This window comes from Hemitrygon akajei, chromosome 31, assembly GCF_048418815.1.
Source record: "Hemitrygon akajei chromosome 31, sHemAka1.3, whole genome shotgun sequence".
Classification (NCBI taxonomy): domain Eukaryota; kingdom Metazoa; phylum Chordata; class Chondrichthyes; order Myliobatiformes; family Dasyatidae; genus Hemitrygon; species Hemitrygon akajei.
Window position 1 is genome coordinate 16,451,823 of NC_133154.1, and position 20,246 is coordinate 16,472,068.

General features: G+C 43.1%; 1 protein-coding gene across 2 annotated transcripts in view; it reads right to left on the minus strand.

The window, feature by feature from the left end:
- LOC140719486 (guanylyl cyclase C-like) overlaps positions 1 to 20,246 on the minus strand; it is a 77,380-nt gene that overhangs the window by 28,877 nt on the left and 28,257 nt on the right. For both annotated transcript variants that reach the window (XM_073034196.1, XM_073034195.1), the window contains 7 exons: positions 15,471 to 15,567; positions 14,019 to 14,115; positions 12,310 to 12,445; positions 10,609 to 10,694; positions 5,150 to 5,264; positions 4,969 to 5,050; positions 1,773 to 1,878 (listed from right to left, as the gene is read on the minus strand). In XM_073034196.1, the coding sequence (XP_072890297.1) occupies positions 1,773 to 1,878; positions 4,969 to 5,050; positions 5,150 to 5,264; positions 10,609 to 10,694; positions 12,310 to 12,445; positions 14,019 to 14,115; positions 15,471 to 15,567 (719 nt within the window). The remainder of the gene's footprint in view (positions 1 to 1,772; positions 1,879 to 4,968; positions 5,051 to 5,149; positions 5,265 to 10,608; positions 10,695 to 12,309; positions 12,446 to 14,018; positions 14,116 to 15,470; positions 15,568 to 20,246) is intronic.

A 20,246-nucleotide genomic window follows, 5' to 3' on the forward strand; every position in this document is an offset into this window, starting at 1 on the left:
CCATTTCATCACTGCTTGTGAGAATTTGCTGTGCACAGATCAGCTGATGCCCTTATAGACCTCACATGACATATCAATTGGTTTAAAGCCTTGGGGTGTCACAGTGGTGGGGCTAGGAGAGGGGCTGTCTCACAGCCTCAGTGACCCCAGTCCAATCCTGGCATTCCTCAAGGGAATCCAGCTCCCACCTGTGTTCCAAAATATATGCTGATTTGTTGGTCAACTTGCCATTGCAAGTGGCCCCGTCTGCTTTGTGGGGATGGTACAATTGTTAAGAACGTTGGGAGGATGGGTGGTAGGAAAAATTGGATTGCTCTGGGAGCAAGCACAGTTTAGGTGAACCAAATGCTCCATTTCTACATAAGTGAATGTCTTTTCTTCTTTTGACCAACTTACATATAGAGTGGTGGGGTTCAGATACGTCTACAAAATACCTGCAAAGGGTCTCGGCCTGAAACGTCAACTGTACTCTTTTCCAGCGATTCCTGGCCTGCTGAGCTCCTCCAGCCTTTTGTGTGTGTTCCTTGGAGTGCCAGCATCTGCTGATTTTCTCTTATTTGTGGTAAGACACTCATTCCCTCCGCTAGCCTGCAGGTCACCTTTGGGCAAGGTGTAGCACCTGTTTAGCCCCCCGATCAGGGTCACGTGAAGCCATGGGAGCAGGTGGTGGACGGTTGTATGAGCAGCCGGTGCATATCACAACTCCTGGTTATGTGATCACTGATGCCAGGTAGACAATCTCTGAAGAGTATTGATAAAGGCTGGGGTCACCCCCTTGTAAAGACACTGCCCAGAAGAAGGCAGTGGCAAACCACTTCTGTCAAAAATTTGCCAAGAACAATCATAGTCATCAGACCATAATTGCCAACATCATGCGATACCGCACATAGCGACTGAGTGACATTCAACATGGTATTGTGAAACTGTTAAATTCACTCCTAATGTTGAATGAAGTACATGGGTTAGAGTTGGGATATGTACTTCTTGTTGGTGAGGAGTGGGAGTTAGACCAGCATGCGACAAATGAGGCTCATCCTTTGTTCACATCTCTCCCCAACAACATGGACAGTGTTAGTAATCTGGCGGTAATCCTCGGCATCATCTAAAGAGTGGTAAGGTCAACAAAAGCTTTATCTATGGCATTTTGTCATGACATCATGAACAGAGCTCTCATAAACACAAGAAAGTCTGCAGATGCTGGAAATCTGAGTGACACACACAAAATGCCGGAGGAACTCAGCAGGCCAGGCAGCACCTATGGAAAAGAGTAAACAGTTGAAGTCTCGGGCCAAGGCCTTTCTTCAGGACTTATAAATGTCAGTATCAGCAAATCACTTGGACACAGGGGTGACACAACAGCTTAAGAAAGATTTATAAGGTTTTCGTCCTTCTTGCTGCAATAAAGATTTTTTTTTTAACAATCCACGATTATGAGCACGTTGCTTTCTCCCCACTTGCAAGAAACTGTTAGTGCTGTTTAGGAACAGTTATTCTTCCTCTCAGTTCTCATCGAGACTACACCCAAATTGCCATCCACCCTGTGTAAGCCTAGATACAAGCTACTCCACTCTGAGCAATGACTAATCCTCAATACCACTTCACACGTCTAAGTATTCGGTGGGGGGGGGGTCCACTGCTCAAAGATTGGAGACGAGGGTTCTTGATTCCATTTCCCCCATCTTTCTAGCCCAGACTGAGACAGGATTACCTAGGAGAGATCAGGGATTTCACATGGAGTGAAGTTCTGCCTATTAGCTTGCGTGTAAGGTTACCTTTAGGTTGATACAGCTGTGCTCGGCTACTTCCAGTGACACAATCTGATCGCTGGGAATGTACACCCACTTCTTCAGACGCATTTTCCGTTCCATTCTGTACTTCCTGTTGGCAAGACGTTTTGGTGAAATTGACGGTTAGCGTGCAGCAGTAACGGAACACCATAACTGAGAGAACTGGAGGAAATAGTCAGGGGAGACCAACAAAACATGCAGGCTGAACCCAGGGATCAGGCTAGATGCTGGGAAAAGCAGGATCCCATAACGGTTGAGAAGCTGAACAAATAATTTACATACGCTCATATTGATTACATAGCCCGGATTCAGATTCAAATTCATTTATTTATCACACGCACACACTGAAACCTCCAGTGAAATGCTTAGCAGCCAACACGGCTTAAAGATGTGCTGCCTCGCAAGCGTTGCCAAATATTCTAGCACCAACACAGCAGGTCCACAATGTTCGGCAGAACAACACAGACACAGCAAGCAACAAAACGACAAGAGGGGAACAAGCCTCTTTCCTTCGAACACACGCGGAAAGTCCTCCAGGCTGCCAGTCTCCATGCTTCGACCATTAGGCTTTGACCATCATACTAAAGGATATCCATCAGTAAGTTATTTAGATCATTTATCCCTCTTTAAAAGAATGGGAGCAGAGGATTTAATGTACTAATTGAAACAGGCAAATGGAGGGATATAACTCATAGTTTTAACCGAAAGCAATGCATATAGCAAAGCTTGTGAACCTGGACAACATCTGGTTGTTATCCTGAAGATTTGTGAGTTAACTGTGTCTCTAGCCAACTGTGCAATTACAACACAGGGATGCAGCTGACTGCATGAAAAACTGCCTGTTTCATTAAAAAAAATCAGAACACCACCATTCCAGCTAATTACTGCTTAATCAGTCTACACTTGAAAATTAGCTAAATGATAGAAGGTGTCATTGACAGTGCTGTTAAATAGTACTTACTCTTCAATAACCTGACCTCCATTGCCCCTTTTCAACTTTGCTGAGATAACTTAGCTCCGGTCCTCATCGTAGCCTCGGTCCTAATTAAAGAGCTGAATTGCTGGGGTGAGCTGAAAGTGACTTCCCTTGACATCAAGTCAACATTTGATGGAGCGTGGGATCGAGGAGCCCTGCTAAAACTAATGTCATTGGGCATTATAGGGAAAAAGGTCTGAAGATTGGACAGCGTGGGAGGCGTAGTGATTAGCACAGCACTTTACAGTCCCAGCAACCTGGGTTCGATGCCCACTGCTGCCTGTAAGGCGTTTGTACGTTCTCCCCGTGTCCACATGGGTTTTCTCCAGGTGCTCTGGTTTCCTCCCACAGTCCAAAGACATTCTGGTTGGCAGGTTAATTGGTCATTATAAATTGCTCTGTGATTAGGCTGGGATTAAATCAGGGGATTGCTGGCACAAAGGGTCAGAAGGACCTGTTCTACGCTTTATCTCAATGAACAAATAAAATAAATTAGATAAGGAAAAAAACAGTTGTGGATGTTGGAAATCGAACACCTCAGCTCCAGGACATCACTGCAGGAATTTCTCAGGGCTCAACCAAATTCATCAGCAATCTTCCATCCGTCATAAGGTCAGAAATGAGGGTGCTCTCCAATGATCTCGCAACATTCAATTTCATTTCCAAAACAGAGCAGCCCATACAAGCATGGAACAAGACTTAATCGTGGATTGATGAGTAGCAAGTAGATTATTAATTCATATTAGCATCACTGAGTCTGCATCCTAAGTCTTCTAGAGAATCATCACTGCCCAGAACCTCAGCTGCTCAAACAGAGTAGTGACAAGAACAGGTCAGAAGCTGGCTGTTCTGTTCTAAATGACAGCACAAACCTGCCCCACCATTCAGAAGATTGTGATGGAAGATTCTTTATTTACTAATTCATTGTGGCTCCAATAACAGTTGAGAAACTCCACACCATCCAGGGCGTGGTAGCCCATTTGCCCTCAGTAGCACCATAAGCATTATTTGCCTCCATCACTGGCACACAGTAATTGTCGTGTGTACCATCTACAAGATACCCTTCACTTACTTGCGTGGGCTACTGTAGTCCTTCCTGCCAGACTTGTAACCCCTTCCATCAAATCCCCTGAATTATAGAATCATACTGCCATAGAGTTACAGGCCATTCTGTGCTCTCAATCCATGTTATTATTTACCCGTTTACACTATTAACCCTACATTAATCCCATTTTTCATCCTCTCTGCATTCTCATAAACACTGCCCAGATTCTACCACAAACAGCCGCCAATCAACCGAGCACACACTCCTGGGGCGTGGTAGGAAATCAGAGCACCCAGGGGGTACCTGTGCAGTCACAGGGAGGATGTGAAAACTTTACAGGGGCAGTGCCCGAGGTCAGAACTATATCTGAACCTCTGGCACTGTGTCAGTGGCTCTGCAAACTGCACCACCGTGCCAGCCCAGTATAATCTCTGCCACATAAGGGCTGTCTTTCTTCACATCAACGAGTAGGTATGCAAGCGGCCACTGAATGTAGTTTAAACTGTACACAATACAAATCCCTAATCATGACTATTCAGACTTGTGTGCTTATTTGGAGGTAGGTTCACAATTGTAAAACACACAGGAAATTGGTGCTTTGCTGCACGCTTGAGTGCTCGGTGGTGGGGGCGCGATGCTTTTTTTAATGGTGGGGGGAATCGTTGCTTTGCTTCTGCTTAGGCGCGGGAGGGAGGGGAGCTGGGGGGAGCTTTGGGGTTCTAACATTTAACTGTCATTCATTCTTTGGGGCACTCCTCTATTTTCGTGGATGGTTGCAAAGAAAAAAAGTATTTCAGGATGTATGTTGTGTACATTTCTCTGACATTAAATGTACCTATTGAAACCTTTGAAAATTGAAGTCCTTTTCTTGCCTCGTTATCCAGGACTTGATAGCAGAACAGGAGAAGTTGAAGAATCACAGCCAACAATTACAGAGAACAAGCTATCTGAATATTATAAGATGAAAGCAGAGGAATTGAAGATTGAGTTAAAGAAACTTCAAGCTGGTTATGATCTATGACACTTGAAATTCATGGGTAAGGCAAAAAAGTTTGGGCATGGGAAGGATTAATTGACAACTGATGGTACTTGCGTTCACAGGCAGGTATACAAGTATACCTCACAGAGTGGCCACTGAGTGTATAAATGGAGCTACTTACCGCAGTACAATCATTGCGATCAACGTAACCACTACCACAGTGATTGTCAGACCTATCACTGCCATTGACAACGTTCGATTATCTGCAGGAGAGAATTCAAGTGAAACTGAACTTCAAACAATCTGTGCTTAAGTTAGGGCTGCCCGGTCTGGTTGAGTGCACTTTTGAAGGTAAGACCTACTTGGAAAGGTTTTCGGCTTGCTGTTGGGCAGCCCATTCCGCCACGCGAAATCAGGATTGCCATCGGTGATATTTGTGTCGTTATTCCACGTTTCAAAGATGAACCATCTCTGGTACTGAAATTAAAAGGAAAAATGGAAAGAATAGTAAGAGGAAAGTAGCAGGATTCAAAGAAATAGGCAGACAAGTGAAAGGAGTGGCCAAATGGTAAGAAATCTAATGCCGGGTACAAAAGAATGGAGATATAAAATTAACAAAAGTTAGGGAATTCAAAACTGAGTTCAGAAAGCTGGAATAAGCCCAGATGAGAGATGAGATGGTGTTCCTGAAGTTTATGTCAAGTCTCAGCGAGAGTCCACCGCCAGGTCAGGATGAGAGTGTATAACCACTGCAAATGCAACACTGACCTTTTCACTTGGCCCCACCAGGCTGGGACCTAAAGAGTCTTTACAGGTGAAGCAGTGCTTCACTTGACTCCTTCATTTTGGATTCATCACGTGTTCGGATAAACCAAACACAAAATGGACGAGTGTTTTGCAGAGCGTCTGTGATCACTCAGGGCTTCCTGCTGGCTGCCACTTTAATTCTTCATCCCATTCACGCTCTGAGCCTCCTGCTGCGTTAATGAGGAGACTCACCAGAAACTTTAGGAAAGCACCTCATTTTCATGTGGGAATATTGCAGCCTTCTGAACTCAGTATCAAATTCTCTAGCTTCTGATAACTTGCTTTTTCTACCTATATCAGAACTGTTTTTTCCTTTTCTATTCCATCTGTCTGTGATACTGGCTCAGGTTTTGTTCTCTCTCCATTAGTACACCTGATCTGCTATTGCAACACATTACATCTCCAACTGTCCCCATTAACAACACAGTGCTACGACAAACTCTCAACTTTTTACAGATCTTCCCTTTGTCCAATCTATCCCTTTTCCCAATCTTTTGTCATAACCTAAAACAAGCCTTTATGCTTTATCTTAATTCTGAGGAAAGGTGTTTGAGTTGGAAAGTTGACCATGTATCTTTCTCTCCAAATGCTGCCAGCATTCTCTATTTACACTGCATTGCCAATTGCTGACAAGGCTGGTGATATAGATGTCTTTATTCAGCACACAAGCAGGCATTATACTCAAGACACTCTTGGTAGAAGAAGCCTCCTGACCCAATATTACATCACATTTCACATGTTGAAGAAGAAAGTTAACAACAGGACAGTTTCTATAGTTACGATGCATTCATAATGGTGTGCACCCCAGAGTTCTGAAAGAGGTGGCAGAAGAGATTGTGGTGGCATTAGAAACGATCTTTCAAGAAACACTAGATTCTGGAATGGCTCCAGAAGACTGGAGAATTGCAAGTGTCACTCCACTATTCAATAAGGCGGAGAGGCAGAAGACAGGAAACTATAGGCCAGTTACTCTGACCTCAGTGCTTGGGAAGATGTTGGAGTCGAATATTAAGGATGAGGTTTCAGGGTACTTGAAGGCACAGGATAAAATAGGCCGTAGTCAGCATGGTTTCCTCAAGGGAAAATCTTGCCTGACAAATCAGTTGGAATTCTTTGAAGAAATAACAAGCCGGATAGACAAAACAGAATCGATTGATGTTGTGCACTTGGATTTTCAGAAGGCCTTTGACAAGGTGCCACACATGAGGCTGCTTAACAAGCTACAAGCCCATGGTGTTACAGGAAAGATCCTATAATTGATAAAGCAGTGGCTGACTGGCAGGAGGCAAAGAGTGGGAATAAAGGGAACCTTTTCTGGTGGGCTGCTGGTGACTAGTGGTGTTCCACAGCGGTCTGTGTTGGGACCGATTCTTTTTATGTTATATGTCAATGATTTGAATGATGGTTGATAGCTTTGTTGCAAGGTTTGCAGATGATATGAAAATAGGTGGAGGAGGAGGTAGTTTTGAGGAAGTTGAGAGGCTACAGAAGGACTTAGATGGGGAAAGAAATAGCAGATGGAATACAGTGTCGGGAAGTGTATGGCAATGTACCTTGAGAGAAGAAATGAAAGGAGCAACTATTTTCTAAATGGAGAGAGATACAAAAACTGGGGTGCAAAGGGATTTGGGATACTTTGTGTAGGGTTCCCTTAAGGTTAATTTGCAGGTTGAGTCTGTGGTGAGGAAGGCAAATGCAATGTTAGCCTTCATTTCAAGAAGACTAAAATATAAAAGCAAGAATGTAATGTTGAAACTTTATAAAGCACTGGAGTATTGTGAGTGGGTTTGGCCCCTTATCTTAAAAGGATATCTGAAACTGGAGAGGGTTCAAAGGAGGTTCACGAAAATGATTCCAGGATTGAATGGTTTGTCATATGAAGAGTGTCTGCTGGCTCCAGGCCTGTATTCACTGGAATTGAGAAGAATGAGGGAAGACCTCACTGAAACCTAATGAATGGTGTAAGACCTTGATAGAGTGGATGCGGAGAGGATGTTTCCTATGGTGGGAGAGTCTAAGAGGACAGCTTCAAAATAGAGGAGTGTCCTTTTAGATCATAAGAAGCAGGAGCAGGAGTAGGCTATCTGGCCCGTCAAGTCTGCACTATCATTCAATAAGATCATGGCTGATCCGGCCATGGACTCATCGCCACCTCCCTGCCTTTTCCCCATAACCCTTAATTCCCCTACTATCCAAAAATCTATCCAAACCTGTCTTAAATATATTTACTGAGGTAGCCTCCACTGCTTCATTGGGCAGAGAATTCCACAGATTCACCGCTCTCTGAGAAAAGCAGTTTCTCCTCATCTCCATCCTAAATCTACTCCACCGAATCTTGAGGCTATGTCCCCGAGTTCTAGACTCACATACCAGTGGAAGTGCTTTCCTGTCTCTATCTTATCTATCCTTTTCATAATTTTATATGTTTCTATGAGATCTCCTCTCATTCTTCTGAATTCCAGTGAGTACAGTCCCAGGAAACTCAATCTCTCTTCATGGTCTAACCCCCTCATCTCTGAAATCAACCTGGTGAACCTCCTCTGCACTACCTCCAAAGCCAGTATATCCTTCCTCAAGTAAGGAGACCAGAACTGCACGCAGTACTCCAGGTGCGGCCTCACCAGTACCCTGTACAGTTGCAGCATAATCTACCTGTTCTTAAATTCAATCCCTCTAGCAATGAAGGCCAGCATTCCATTTGCCTTCTCGATAGCCTGCTGCATCTGCAAACCAATCATTTGTGATTCATGCAAAAGCACTCTCATGTCCCCATGCACAGCAGCATGCTGCAATTTTTTACCATTTAAATAAAAATCTGCTCTTTCATTTTTCCTCCCAAAGTGGATAACCTCACATTTGCCAACATTGTACTCCATCTGCCAGACCCTTGCCCATTCACTTAACCCATCTGTCTCTCTCAGACTCTCCGTATCTTCTGCACAATTTGCTTTTCCACTCAATTTAGTATCGTCAGCAAACTTAGATATACTATACTCGGTCCCCTCTTCCAAATCGTTAATGTATATTGTGAACAGATAACGTATATCGAGATCGGAGATGAGGAGGAATTTCCTTAGCCAGAGAGTGGTGAATCTGTGGAATTCTTTGTCACGGGCAGCTGTGGAGGCCACGGCTTTATGTATATTTAGCGCAGATGTTGATAGATTTTTGACTGGTCAGGTCATGAAGCAATATGGGGAGATGAAAGGAGATTGTGGCTGAGAGGAAAATTGGACTAGCCATGATAAAATGGTGGAGCAGACTCGATGGGCCAAATGGCCTAACTCTACTCCTATATTCTATGGTCTTATGATTCTTCCTTTGAAATGAACGCAATTTGAAACATCTAGATCTTCACCCAAATTGAGTGTTCATCATCTGTCTCTCTAGCTGCTTTCATGCATATGCAGACATCTCCGTTGAATGGGTGTTACCTGGTTTACAATCAACCCCAGTCTGCAGCACCAGGAAGACCATTGTTCTGAGCTGCTTTTTAAATTCAATCTACAATCCAGTCAGATCTGAAGACAGGTTGCTGTTGAAATTAATACTTGCTATATTGCATAACTCCAGAAAACACCCTTACAAAGGTGACCATGACATGAAATTTTATACGGAGGGACTCTTCTTTACAGAGTCATAGAAAAGTTATAGATTCATAGAGTTTTAGCACAGGTAATTTGGCCCATCTTGTATGTGCTGAACCATTTAAACTGCCTAGTCCCATCAACCTGCATCCGGACCATAGCCCTCCGTACCCCTCCCTTCCATGTACCTATCCAAACTTCTCTTTAACGTTGAAACTGAAATCACATCCAGTACTTGCACTGCCAGCTCGTTCCACACTCTCACCACCCTCTGAGTGAAGAAGTTTCCCCTCATGCTCCCCCTTAAGCATTTCACCTTTCACCCTTAACCCATGACCTTTATTTGTAGTCCCACCCAACCTCAGTGGAAAAAGCCTGCCTCATTTACCCTATCTATGCCCCTCATAATATTGTATACCTCTGTCAAATCCCTCCTCACTCTTCTACGTTCTAGGGAATAAAGCCCTAAACTATTCAATCTTTCCTTATAATTCAGGTTCTCCAGTCCCAGAAGCATCCTCTTAAATTCTCTCTGTACTCTTTCAATTTTGTTTGCATCTTTTCTGTAGGTAGGTGACCAAAACTGCACCCAATACTCCAGATTAGGGCTCACCGACATCTGATACAACTTCAACATAACATCCCAACTCCTGTACTCAGTACTTTGATCTATGAAGGCCAATGTACCAAAAGCTTTCTTTACAACCCAGTCTACCTGTGACACCGCTTTCAATGAATTATGAACCTGTTTTCCCAGATCCCTTTGTTCTACCACAAGCTGCAGAAATTGAGAATTACAGTTTAGCCAACTGTCCTCAGACAACTTAGCTATAAAAGAGCTGATTAGACAAGTTTCTATGTACCACTCCCTCTTCATCCATCTACCCCTCCTTCTCTTGCCCTGTGGCTGGTTGCCGTGATGCTGGGACCATTTCCTCGCCAAGACAAAACTATACAGCAGGTCATCACACATCTTGACACCTCTTCATTCGGTCCTGCAGCCCCACACTGAGGCAGTCCAGTGGCATCAAAATTACTGGCTCGCTTTGGCTCGGTTAGTGGCATGCTTGTTCTGTATGAGCAATGCTGGGTGCCAGAGTGTTTGGGGAATGACGGGCATCTGTAGGTGGTGGGTGGAAATGGGTTAAACGTATGCAGAGGGAGTGAGGCAGTGCTTTGGGGAGTAGGTGCCAGTGTGCACGTTTGACTGAGTGGAAGGGTCAGACACTGTAGTGGAGGAGAGATCAGTTTGCGTGGGTGTGTGTGTGGTGGGGGCGGTTTGTACTGGTATGTACATAGAGAGCTAACATTTTATTTAAAGGAACTTTGAATGCTTTTATTTGTTCCTGTGGTAAAACTGTGCCCATCCGCAGCAGAGATTAGCATCGCTATGGAATGTCCCAATTCACTTGAAGTTTAGAACCTACTTTGATTGTCTTGCTTGTGGTGTATAGAACAGTCAGGCTAATCTCTCGGTCTCCAAATTCGTCCAGGTAAGCTTCTCCATTCAGTCCTACAATCAAGCAAATGGCTGATTTAATATGTTTACTCAGTACAATCATATTCCATTTATCATTTTTGTTTCTTTCAAGATTGTTCATCTTTCTTTATACTTCTACATTCATGCTCCTTCTCTTCCTAGGATGCTTTTATCCCTTTCACTCGCATCATATTCCCAAAAAAACAATTCCTTATCTTCCACTTCCACTACTTCTCCCTGTGTTTCCACACTCTCGATTTCCCCTCATTCCATTGACCTCCATTCCCCAAAAGCCTCCATTTCCCTCTCACATCCATTCCCTGCTCCCTCTTCCTTCCTTCTATTTTCACGTCAATTTGTTTGCTCCTTACATTTTTACCCATCCTCTATATTTCCCTGCCTCCAAAGTCGAGTTTATAGTCATGTGTACAAGTGCAATGGAGAACTTAGTTGTAGTAGCATCACCAGCATTCTGTATATGCGGCAATTACAAGAAAAACATAAATTATACACTTTTTGTCAAGAAAACACAATTAGAACATAAAGGTGTCCACTTTAGTACCAAGTGGTCAAGGTGTTGCTAAACTGTAGAGATCAGGGCTTTGCCAGTTGGTTCAAGGATTAAATGGCTGAAGGAAAGTCTTGAATCTGGTCGTGTGGGACTTCTGACTACTGTACCTCCTGCCTGATGTTAGCTGCGAAAGAACAGCATGGCCTGGATGGTGACGATGATAGATGTTGCCTTCTTGAGGTAGTGACTCCAGTAAATACTACCGATGGTAGAGAAGGATGCGTCTATGATGTATTGGGAAGACCCAATACCCTCTGCAGCTTCTTATGAGGTCCTCCGTTGGTCAGGGTTGACCGTGGATGTTGCGTCCTAGCTGCCTACATGATACGCAAGCCACGGATGCTGCCCGACCTGCTGAGTTCCTCCAGCTTGTTTGTACGTGTTGATTTGACCACAGCATCTGCAGTGTACTTTGTGTTTACTGTTTGTTGTTATTTCACACCAAGAGCCTCCGTATTTTCTGCCCAAGAAGGATCTCCAAACGCCCTGCTCCTTCAGTGTCACCACGAGGACATGGCCACAATCATCATGAGGAAACGTTGGAGTTGAATTGGACACGTGATGAAAAGAGAGGCCAACTCCACCATCAAGGCAGCAATCCATTGGACCCCTGAAGGGCGGAGGAAACACGGGAGACCAAAGACAACTTGGTGCCGTACCGTAGAGGCAGAAATGAGGACCCTGAACCACACCCGGGACACAATAATGGCCAAGGACAGAGATAGAGGACCTGCATTGGTCTACTAAACGCCAGGGCTGTAATGGGCCGTAGTAATGTTGGTAAGTGACAGAATTAATGAAAGGAGAGTTTGATGAACATCTAAGAGAGAATAAGTTGCAGAGTTACAGGAGGGGGGGAATGGGGTTGATGGGGTTGTTCTGCTGGAAGCTGACATTGAGCCAAATGGCCTTCTGTGTTGTATTAAGTCAGATCCTCGGTCTCCCTTCCTTTCACTCCCACATTCGTGTCTGTGATCCCTTCATCCTCCTTTTTCCTCTCTATATGTCCTTTTTTCATCCATTATCTTGTCTCCATCCACTGCCTTTCCTTTCGGTGTAGGAACAATCTGTAATTACCTGGGAAAGAGGTATCACGAAAACTTCGCCGGAAGTCATCCCGTGTTGGGATCTGATTCCTCTTCAGGAACTCGTTGAGAACAGATCCAAAGAGATTAACGGCTTCGGAATAGCCCCTGAGGTAGTCATTGTCTACCTGAAACAGATTCAGGAGTTAAAGTGGAGATCTCAGTGAATCAAATTATATTTTGAGAATAAACAGCAAGCATAGGAGAGCGCAACAAGAATTACATCATGCATTATTCAAACCCCACATTCCCATTCTCATAAGGTTAAAAGTGGGGCTGTTGTACAACTTTTAATGTTTAAATCCATTTAAAATGCCTCAACAAATGATGCACCTGATGTCTATATAAAACCTGGACAACACTCATCCATCGACAAAAAAGAAACCATACTATTCAGGACAGAAAAGTGCTGGTGGTGACTATCTCTAACAAGAGAGCATCTACTGACCTCTGCTTGACATTCAAAATTGTCACAGCCCACTTCCATGACCAGAAATTCAAGTGGACCAGTTAGATGAAACCAAAGTAAAAAAGTAGAGCAGAGGTCAGATATCCTGCTGAGCAAGAGTGTCCCCTGACAACCCAAGGTCTGCCCACCATCTACAAGTGTTGTGGGAAGACTAACTAAGATCATCAGAGTGACTTCGAGTTTTGTTTTAAGAGTTTATTAACATGATATCATGGGGAGTCTGCATCAGTCTCCACCGTCACCAGAACTCTGATTTTTAGGTTGTACAAAGCTCATATTTATTCAGCAAGACAAACAACTTCACATAACTTTGTTTCGCATCCCGTGGTCAGTATATGATCAATTGTTTAAAAGACATGCCAGTTATCCCTCAGTGCAAGTCTAACAGTTCTTCCTGTTTCCTGGTATCAGGACTCGTAATTTACCCCCCAAGACATCCTTTGTCCTGGTTCCAGGGGTCTAGTATCTCATTTATTGGAGTTCCTGGTACTGTGCTTATCGTCCAAGGTTATTCTTAACACGCATCAAAAGTCTTAAGCCCAGCTGCTCCAGAATGGTCAAGTATCCCTACATACACTAGTTTTAAACATTTCTACCACAACAAGGAACAAGTTGCAAGTGTGATGGTATAGTTTCCATTCACCTGAATCAATACAGATTGAACAACTCTCAAGAAGCCTTACACTGTCTAAGAACAAAGCAGTCCACTTCATTGGCAACCCATCAACCATCTTAAGCTTTGATACCCTCCCCCAGCCTGCTGCAATACATTGACGGTCAAAAAGACTGTACCTACTTAACAGATACTTTCTCAAGTATTCGCAATAGGATACAAGGAGTACATTGTATACTAGTTCAAATACTCATTCAAAGGGCAAGTAAATAGGGTGGGAAGAGGAACTGGCAACTAAGGGTCTAACATCAGCAAAAGCACAACGAGCTGACCCACAAGTTTTATGATTTTATATATGAACTGGCACTCACTGTTTCTCATAAATGCATGATTTGCTATTTGAATAAGGCACTAAAGGATGGACGAGGGAATAAGAAACTCTAAAGGGGGCAAAAACTCAATTCAGTGTGATAAGGAGAGGCATCAGCCAGCTCTTCTCTTAAAGGGCTTAGTAGTTTACAGTAAGAACGTAGAATCTTAACCTATCTATTCAAGGAGATTTCCTCCTTACTCAATGGGCCAGAAGGGCCTAATTCTGCTCCTTATCTTATGGTCTTACCGGCTGGCTGTCATTAGTCCCTTGTGAAGGAAGCAGGGTGACCACCAGTACTTGCTTCATGTATTCCATTGAGTCGCCATTGAGCGAATAGTTGTGGCTATCAGAAAGATGAGTGGGAAGAATAGTGAGAAAGACATTATTAACATCTCACCATCCATCCTCCCAATCACTGACCCAATGCCATCATGTTTTTGATAGTGAATTAACATATAGATGTCTTGGGAGGATGGCACAACATTGAAGACTCGTACCTTTCATTTGACAACTGGACAATTGACTGATTGTTAAAGAAAGTGCTAATTGGAATCAAGTTCATCTAAGCAATGAGTGAGTCATAGTCACAATTTGTAGTTAAAAAAAACAAAGATGGTAAAGATGCCACCTTTCCAATGGTTCCATGTTCAGTATGCACATCACACACCCCATGGATTTAAAATAAAGAGAACCACATCCTTGTCATGGTTTGGAGGCTTGCGTGCCTCAATGACCCAGAGAGCTGGAGTCAGGGCTTTATGCTTTGGCTCTTGGTAGGGTCACCCATGCCAAACAGGTCAAAGGGTAGAGGCCAGACTATCTCTAGTGGGAACCCCTGATCTACATCATATAGAACTTGTGGAATCCCAAGAGGCCTGTGAAAGTTAAATTGATGAGAATATTCAAGGGAGAAATTGGATAATTTTTATCCCCCAATCAAGGGATATTGTATTTGTGAGATGGCAGTGTCAGGAGAGGGACAGCTTGTGCAGTGAGAGTCATACGAAATTAGCAAGTGAATTTGAGTGAGATTATGTCCTACGGGGAGGTTTGATTCATTCTGGCTCAATGTCAGATCAGTTTCTGAGTAGCCTGATATCACTTAGTTTTTAATTGGACAAACCAAATCTCTGTATTTATTTAAAAAACAGCATTAAAAATTTGCACTTACAGATCAACCCTGTGTAAGGGACTATAAGAGATGGTGTAGAGTGGCAATTTGTGATTGTGGAGTTGGAAGGCCTAATTTTGATGGAATATCAAAAAAAACCCTGCAGAAACTGGAAATAAGTATAAAGCAGAAAAAACTATAAGTTCTCAGCAAATCAAACAGTATCAATGAAAAGAGAAGTAGAGTTAAGGTTTCAAATCAAGTGTCCTTCATTCTGAAGATCCGAATGATAATTCCGATGACTTTGCAATCTCTGCCTGATCTGAGATTTTTCCAGTTTTTTTTCCATTTGTGAGCCGTTGTCTGTGTAATGTGTATGTTATTTCGGCATCACACAAATATTTGAGTTTTTCAATGAATTCATGCTAAAGGAAAGCACAAATGCAGAGCGAACTTCACATTTTACCCATAACCTGATCTGCCTTGGGTTCAACGGCAAATAGGAAAAGTAATCCTGTACTGCCACCTATTGGTCAACGAGAATAATTGCTGGGGAAAAAACCGTAAATCCAAGTCAAAGTACTCACTTGAACAGGTTCAGCAGAATTATCACAATATCGTCATCCATTTCAGCGTCACGAACTAACGTCTCAATGTCACTGTTCGTTCCACACAGAATGATCACTGTGAGTAAGACACAGGCAGTTCAGTTAACGTCCTTGTTTCGCAAAGTTCCCCTCTCCCTCCAGTTTCCCCACCATCGCTAGTTCATCACACTCCATCACCTCACCTCAGTCACATAGACACACAATATGGAAAAAAGACCCTTTGGCCCACTGAGTCCATGCTAACCCCACTAATCCCACGTTAATCACTTATTTCAGTTTTTACATGTTCTCATCAATTCCTTGCAGATTCTGCCATTCGATCACACACTGGGGACCATTTACAGTGGCCAGTTGTCCTAGCAGCCTGCACATGCCCAGGAGAAAGGAGAAAACTAGAGCCTCCAGAAGAAGATCATGCAGTCACAGGGAGGACGTGCAAAGTTCACAGAGGTCAGGGTTGAACCAACATCTCTGGCTCTAAGGCAGAGGTTCTGCTGGCTGCCTCTTCAGTACCTTGGAGCCAAAGAGCCCCACTTTTTCACTCCAGCCTGACATCCATTCACCATTCCAGTGTGACCAATGGAAAAGTGTGGCTATGCGTTTGTTTCTGCAATGGTCTCTCTGCTCTTTATTCCAATAAGCTGTAATTTCAGACAAGACTAAGCAACTCAGAACAAGTCAAAGCCAAGACCACCCTGAGTTAGTCAGTAGCATGCTGAAGAGAGAATGGACTCATTTATCACGTGGAAGTGTGCCAAGTGTACCACAAGAATACTGTTTGTGGTCTTAAGGAAGGATTGCAATGCAGGAAGAAAATAAAACTTTAGTGAGGCAATATACTGCAAAGCACTTTACATGAAACTGTGAATCAGAAACCAGTTTATTACTGTTGACATATGTTGTGAAATTTTGTTATTTTGAAGCGGCAGTGAAGTACATCGAAAAACTACTCTAAGTTGCAATAAGACCATAAGACCGTAAGTTATAGGGGTAGAAGTAGGCCATTTGGCCCATTGAATCTGCTCTGCCATTCAATCATGGGCTGATCCAATTCTTCCAGTCATCCCCACTCCCCTACCTTCTCCCCATACCCTTTGCCCTGGCTGATCAAGAACCTATCTCTGCCTTAAATGCACCTAATGACTTGGCCTCCACAGCTGCTCGTGGCAACAAGTTCCACAGACTTACCACCCTCTGACTAAAGTAATTTTTCCGCATCTCTGTTTTAAATGGACATACTTCGATCCTGAAGTCATGCCCTCTTGTCCTGGACTCCCTTACCATGGGAAATAACTTTGCCATATCTAATCTGTTCAGGCCTTTTAATATTCAGAATGTTTCTATGAGATCCCCCCTCATTCTCCTGAACTCCAGGCAATACAGCCCAAGAGCTGCCAGACGTTCCTCATATGGTAACCTTTTCATTCCTGGAATCATTCTTGTGAATCTTCTCTGAACCCTCTCCAATGTCAGTATATCCTTTCTAAAATAAGGAGCCCAAAACTGCACACAATACTCCGTGTGGTCTCATGAGTGCCTTATAGAGCCTCAACATCACATCCCTGCTCTTATATTCTATACCTCTAGAAATGAACGCCAACATTGCATTTGCCTTCTTCACCACCGACTCAACCTGGAGGTTAACCTTTAGGATATCCTCCACAAGGACTCGCAAGTCACTTTGCATCTCTGCATTTTGAATTCTCTCCCATTCTAAGTAATAGTCTGCCCATTTATTTCTTCCATGAAAGTGTGTGATCATACACTTTCCAACATTGTATTTCATCTGCCACTTCTTTGCCCATTCCGCTAAACTATCTAAGTCTCTCTGCAGGCTCTCTGTTTCCTCAATACTACCCGCTCCTCCACCTATCGTTGACAAATTTAACCACAAATCCATTAATCCCATAGTCCAAATCATTGACGTACATCGTAAAAATCAGCGGTCCCAACACCGACCCCTATAAGAAATATTAAAAAATAATTAAGTAGTGTAAAAACAGAGCAAAATAGTGAGGTAAGAATATAAAAGTAAGCTGTCAGTGATGACGATATTAGGATGAGCAACCAGTGATGTTGGCATTTTGGGATCTTTAAAGAGAATACAGGTTGGAGGGGCTGAGAGTTTTAGGAAGAACACACAGATCTGAGGGTCTGGGCAACAGAAAACAGTTGCTTTCCCAGCAGTTCTGCAAGTTTTCATCCTTCAGATATTTTCCAGTTGAACAAAGTTCAAAGTATATTTATTATCAAAGTATGTATAAGTTATACAACCTTGAGATTTGTTTCCTTACAGGCAGCGACCAGAAACCCGAAAGAACCCATTTAAAAAGGACCGACAAACACCCAATGCGGGGGGTGGGGTGGAGAGAAGAGAGAGAGAGAACACAAATCGTGCAAGCAACAGCATTCAGAATGGAAGTGGGTCCATAGAAATGAAGCCTGGATCCTCACCCTCAGTGCCACAGAGAGCAGAGCAAACGTCACAGAGCAACCAGCAGAATCGGCCCGACCCTCACCTCTGGTCCCAACACCCTACCTTTTCAGTCCATCTGGCCCAGTGTTCAAATTGTTCGAACATTGGGTCATTCCCCATACTAGAATCCAGGCCCTGTCACTTCGATACACTCTGGGCCTGAACCCCGCCACCACATACGTGTCTATGAGATTATAACACAATGAAAATCTTTATATCCTTCTGTTTTGTTTTGCTAATTACCTTAAAACGACTGAAAATTGTTTATCCTTATTAAATATCCATTGAGCTCAAGCAAATGAATCTCAGGGGGATGTGTGGTTGTATATATGTACTTTGATAATAAATTTACTTGGAACTTTGAGCTTCCTTGCTTTGAAGAAAGCATTCGCCTTTGGATCAGTACTCTGTGATGGAACTCCTGCAGAACTGCTGTATTGGCTTGTAATAATAACACAGGAAATGGGTGATCAGCTCGTGGGATCTTTATCCAGGCACCAATTACAGCATTTGCAGTTGCTTCCACGAGCACTCTGGCAGCTGCTAGGCCTTTAGGTCATCAGCAGATTACAATAGTGATGAAGTTAGGGGAAAGAAAGAAAGACTTGCGTTTGTACCTTCAGTTACGAATGATACACCAAAGCAAGTTGCCATTAATTACGTTCTGAAGTTCTGCCATAACTTGCAAAACACAGTGGTCAACTTAAGCACAGCAAAGTTCCACAAACAGTAATACTGTTATGACTAGATTTTTTAAAATGTTGATTAAAAGATAAATATTGGCCAAGAAAGTGGAAAATAACTTGAGCTTATCTTGGAAGCTCTTCCATTTGGCAATAAATCTAATAGGGTTTCAGTGACACATTTTAACGAAAGGCATCGTGTCTGAGAGCATCAGCCTGGCTTGTGTCATCTCTCAAAAGGAATTTGAACCTACAACCCCTTAGGTAGAGATGGATGTGATCCACTGGGGCAGAATTTAATCTGAGCGAGCTACAAGGCAAGAAAAATCACTGTGTAAACCTGAGCAATCACACACACACACACACACACACACACACACACACACACACACACACACACACACACACACACACACACACACACACACACACACACACACACACACACACACACACACACACACACCCCTCATTACAAGGTAGTTGTCAGGCATGGGAGGATGGGAGGTTCCTAACAAGGCAAGGAAGTCATGTCAGAGAATGTTTCATGGCCTTAATGACTTACTCAGAAAAAGAAAAACTTCTCAGCCGTTCTATAAAGATCAAAACTCTAAATCTTGCTCATGCACACAAGGCACATTGACAATCACATCGACTAGGCCATGATAACAATGAATCAGCCTCTGAGCCTTGCTTTAATGACAATAAATTCCTGCAATTAGGGATGGAATTTTGCTGAGCACCAGTAAAGGTAGAGTAGGAGGCAGACACAGAGAGAGGGGCTCCTCTCCCAGAGAGTCAGTGTTTATAACCAGGGTGGCAAAATCTTGACAAGCCGAAACTTGTTGAGTAATAATGAGCAGTTTTCAATAAAAATTATTGATTTGTTAATTATTGATAATGTTAATTCAATAAAAAACAAATGTTGCTTTACCAACGCAATCGATGCAAAGCTGTGAGGTCCCCATATACCTGACATCACTTTACAGCCTATCGACACATTCAATCACAGTTTACACAGGATCTGCTGGTCTCACATGTAGATCAGAGATAGCAGTTTCCCATCTCCTAATGCTTCAAATGTCACAACTGTGCTGGGTTGCAAATGTTGGCAATATGCCAGTACTAAAAAAAATTCATCTGTGTTTACAAGTATTTGCAACACTTCACCCTTCTCGCTCTCTGTCGCCTCCTTAAATCCTCTTACCCTCTATACCAGATCTTTGCGCTCTCCCAGATTGTCTCAGATTTTAATTAATGCATTATTGCTCGCTATAGTTTCAGCTGCCAAGTTGAATTGGTTTACTAGAAGATTGCGAAGCTTTTAAAAAGGCAACTTAAATAAAAACATAAGGACGAGAAAGATGAAATATGAAGGTAAGCTAGCCAAAAATATCAAAGAGGATACCAAAGGTTTTTCAGATAAGTAAAGGGTAGAAGAGAGGTGAGAGTGGATATTGGACTGCTGGAAAATAATGCTGGAGAGGCAGTAATGGGGAGGGGACAAAGAAATGGTGCATGAACTGAGTAAGTATTTTGCGCCAGTCTTCACTGTGGAAGACTATAGCCAGAAATTCGAGAGCGTCAGGGGACAGA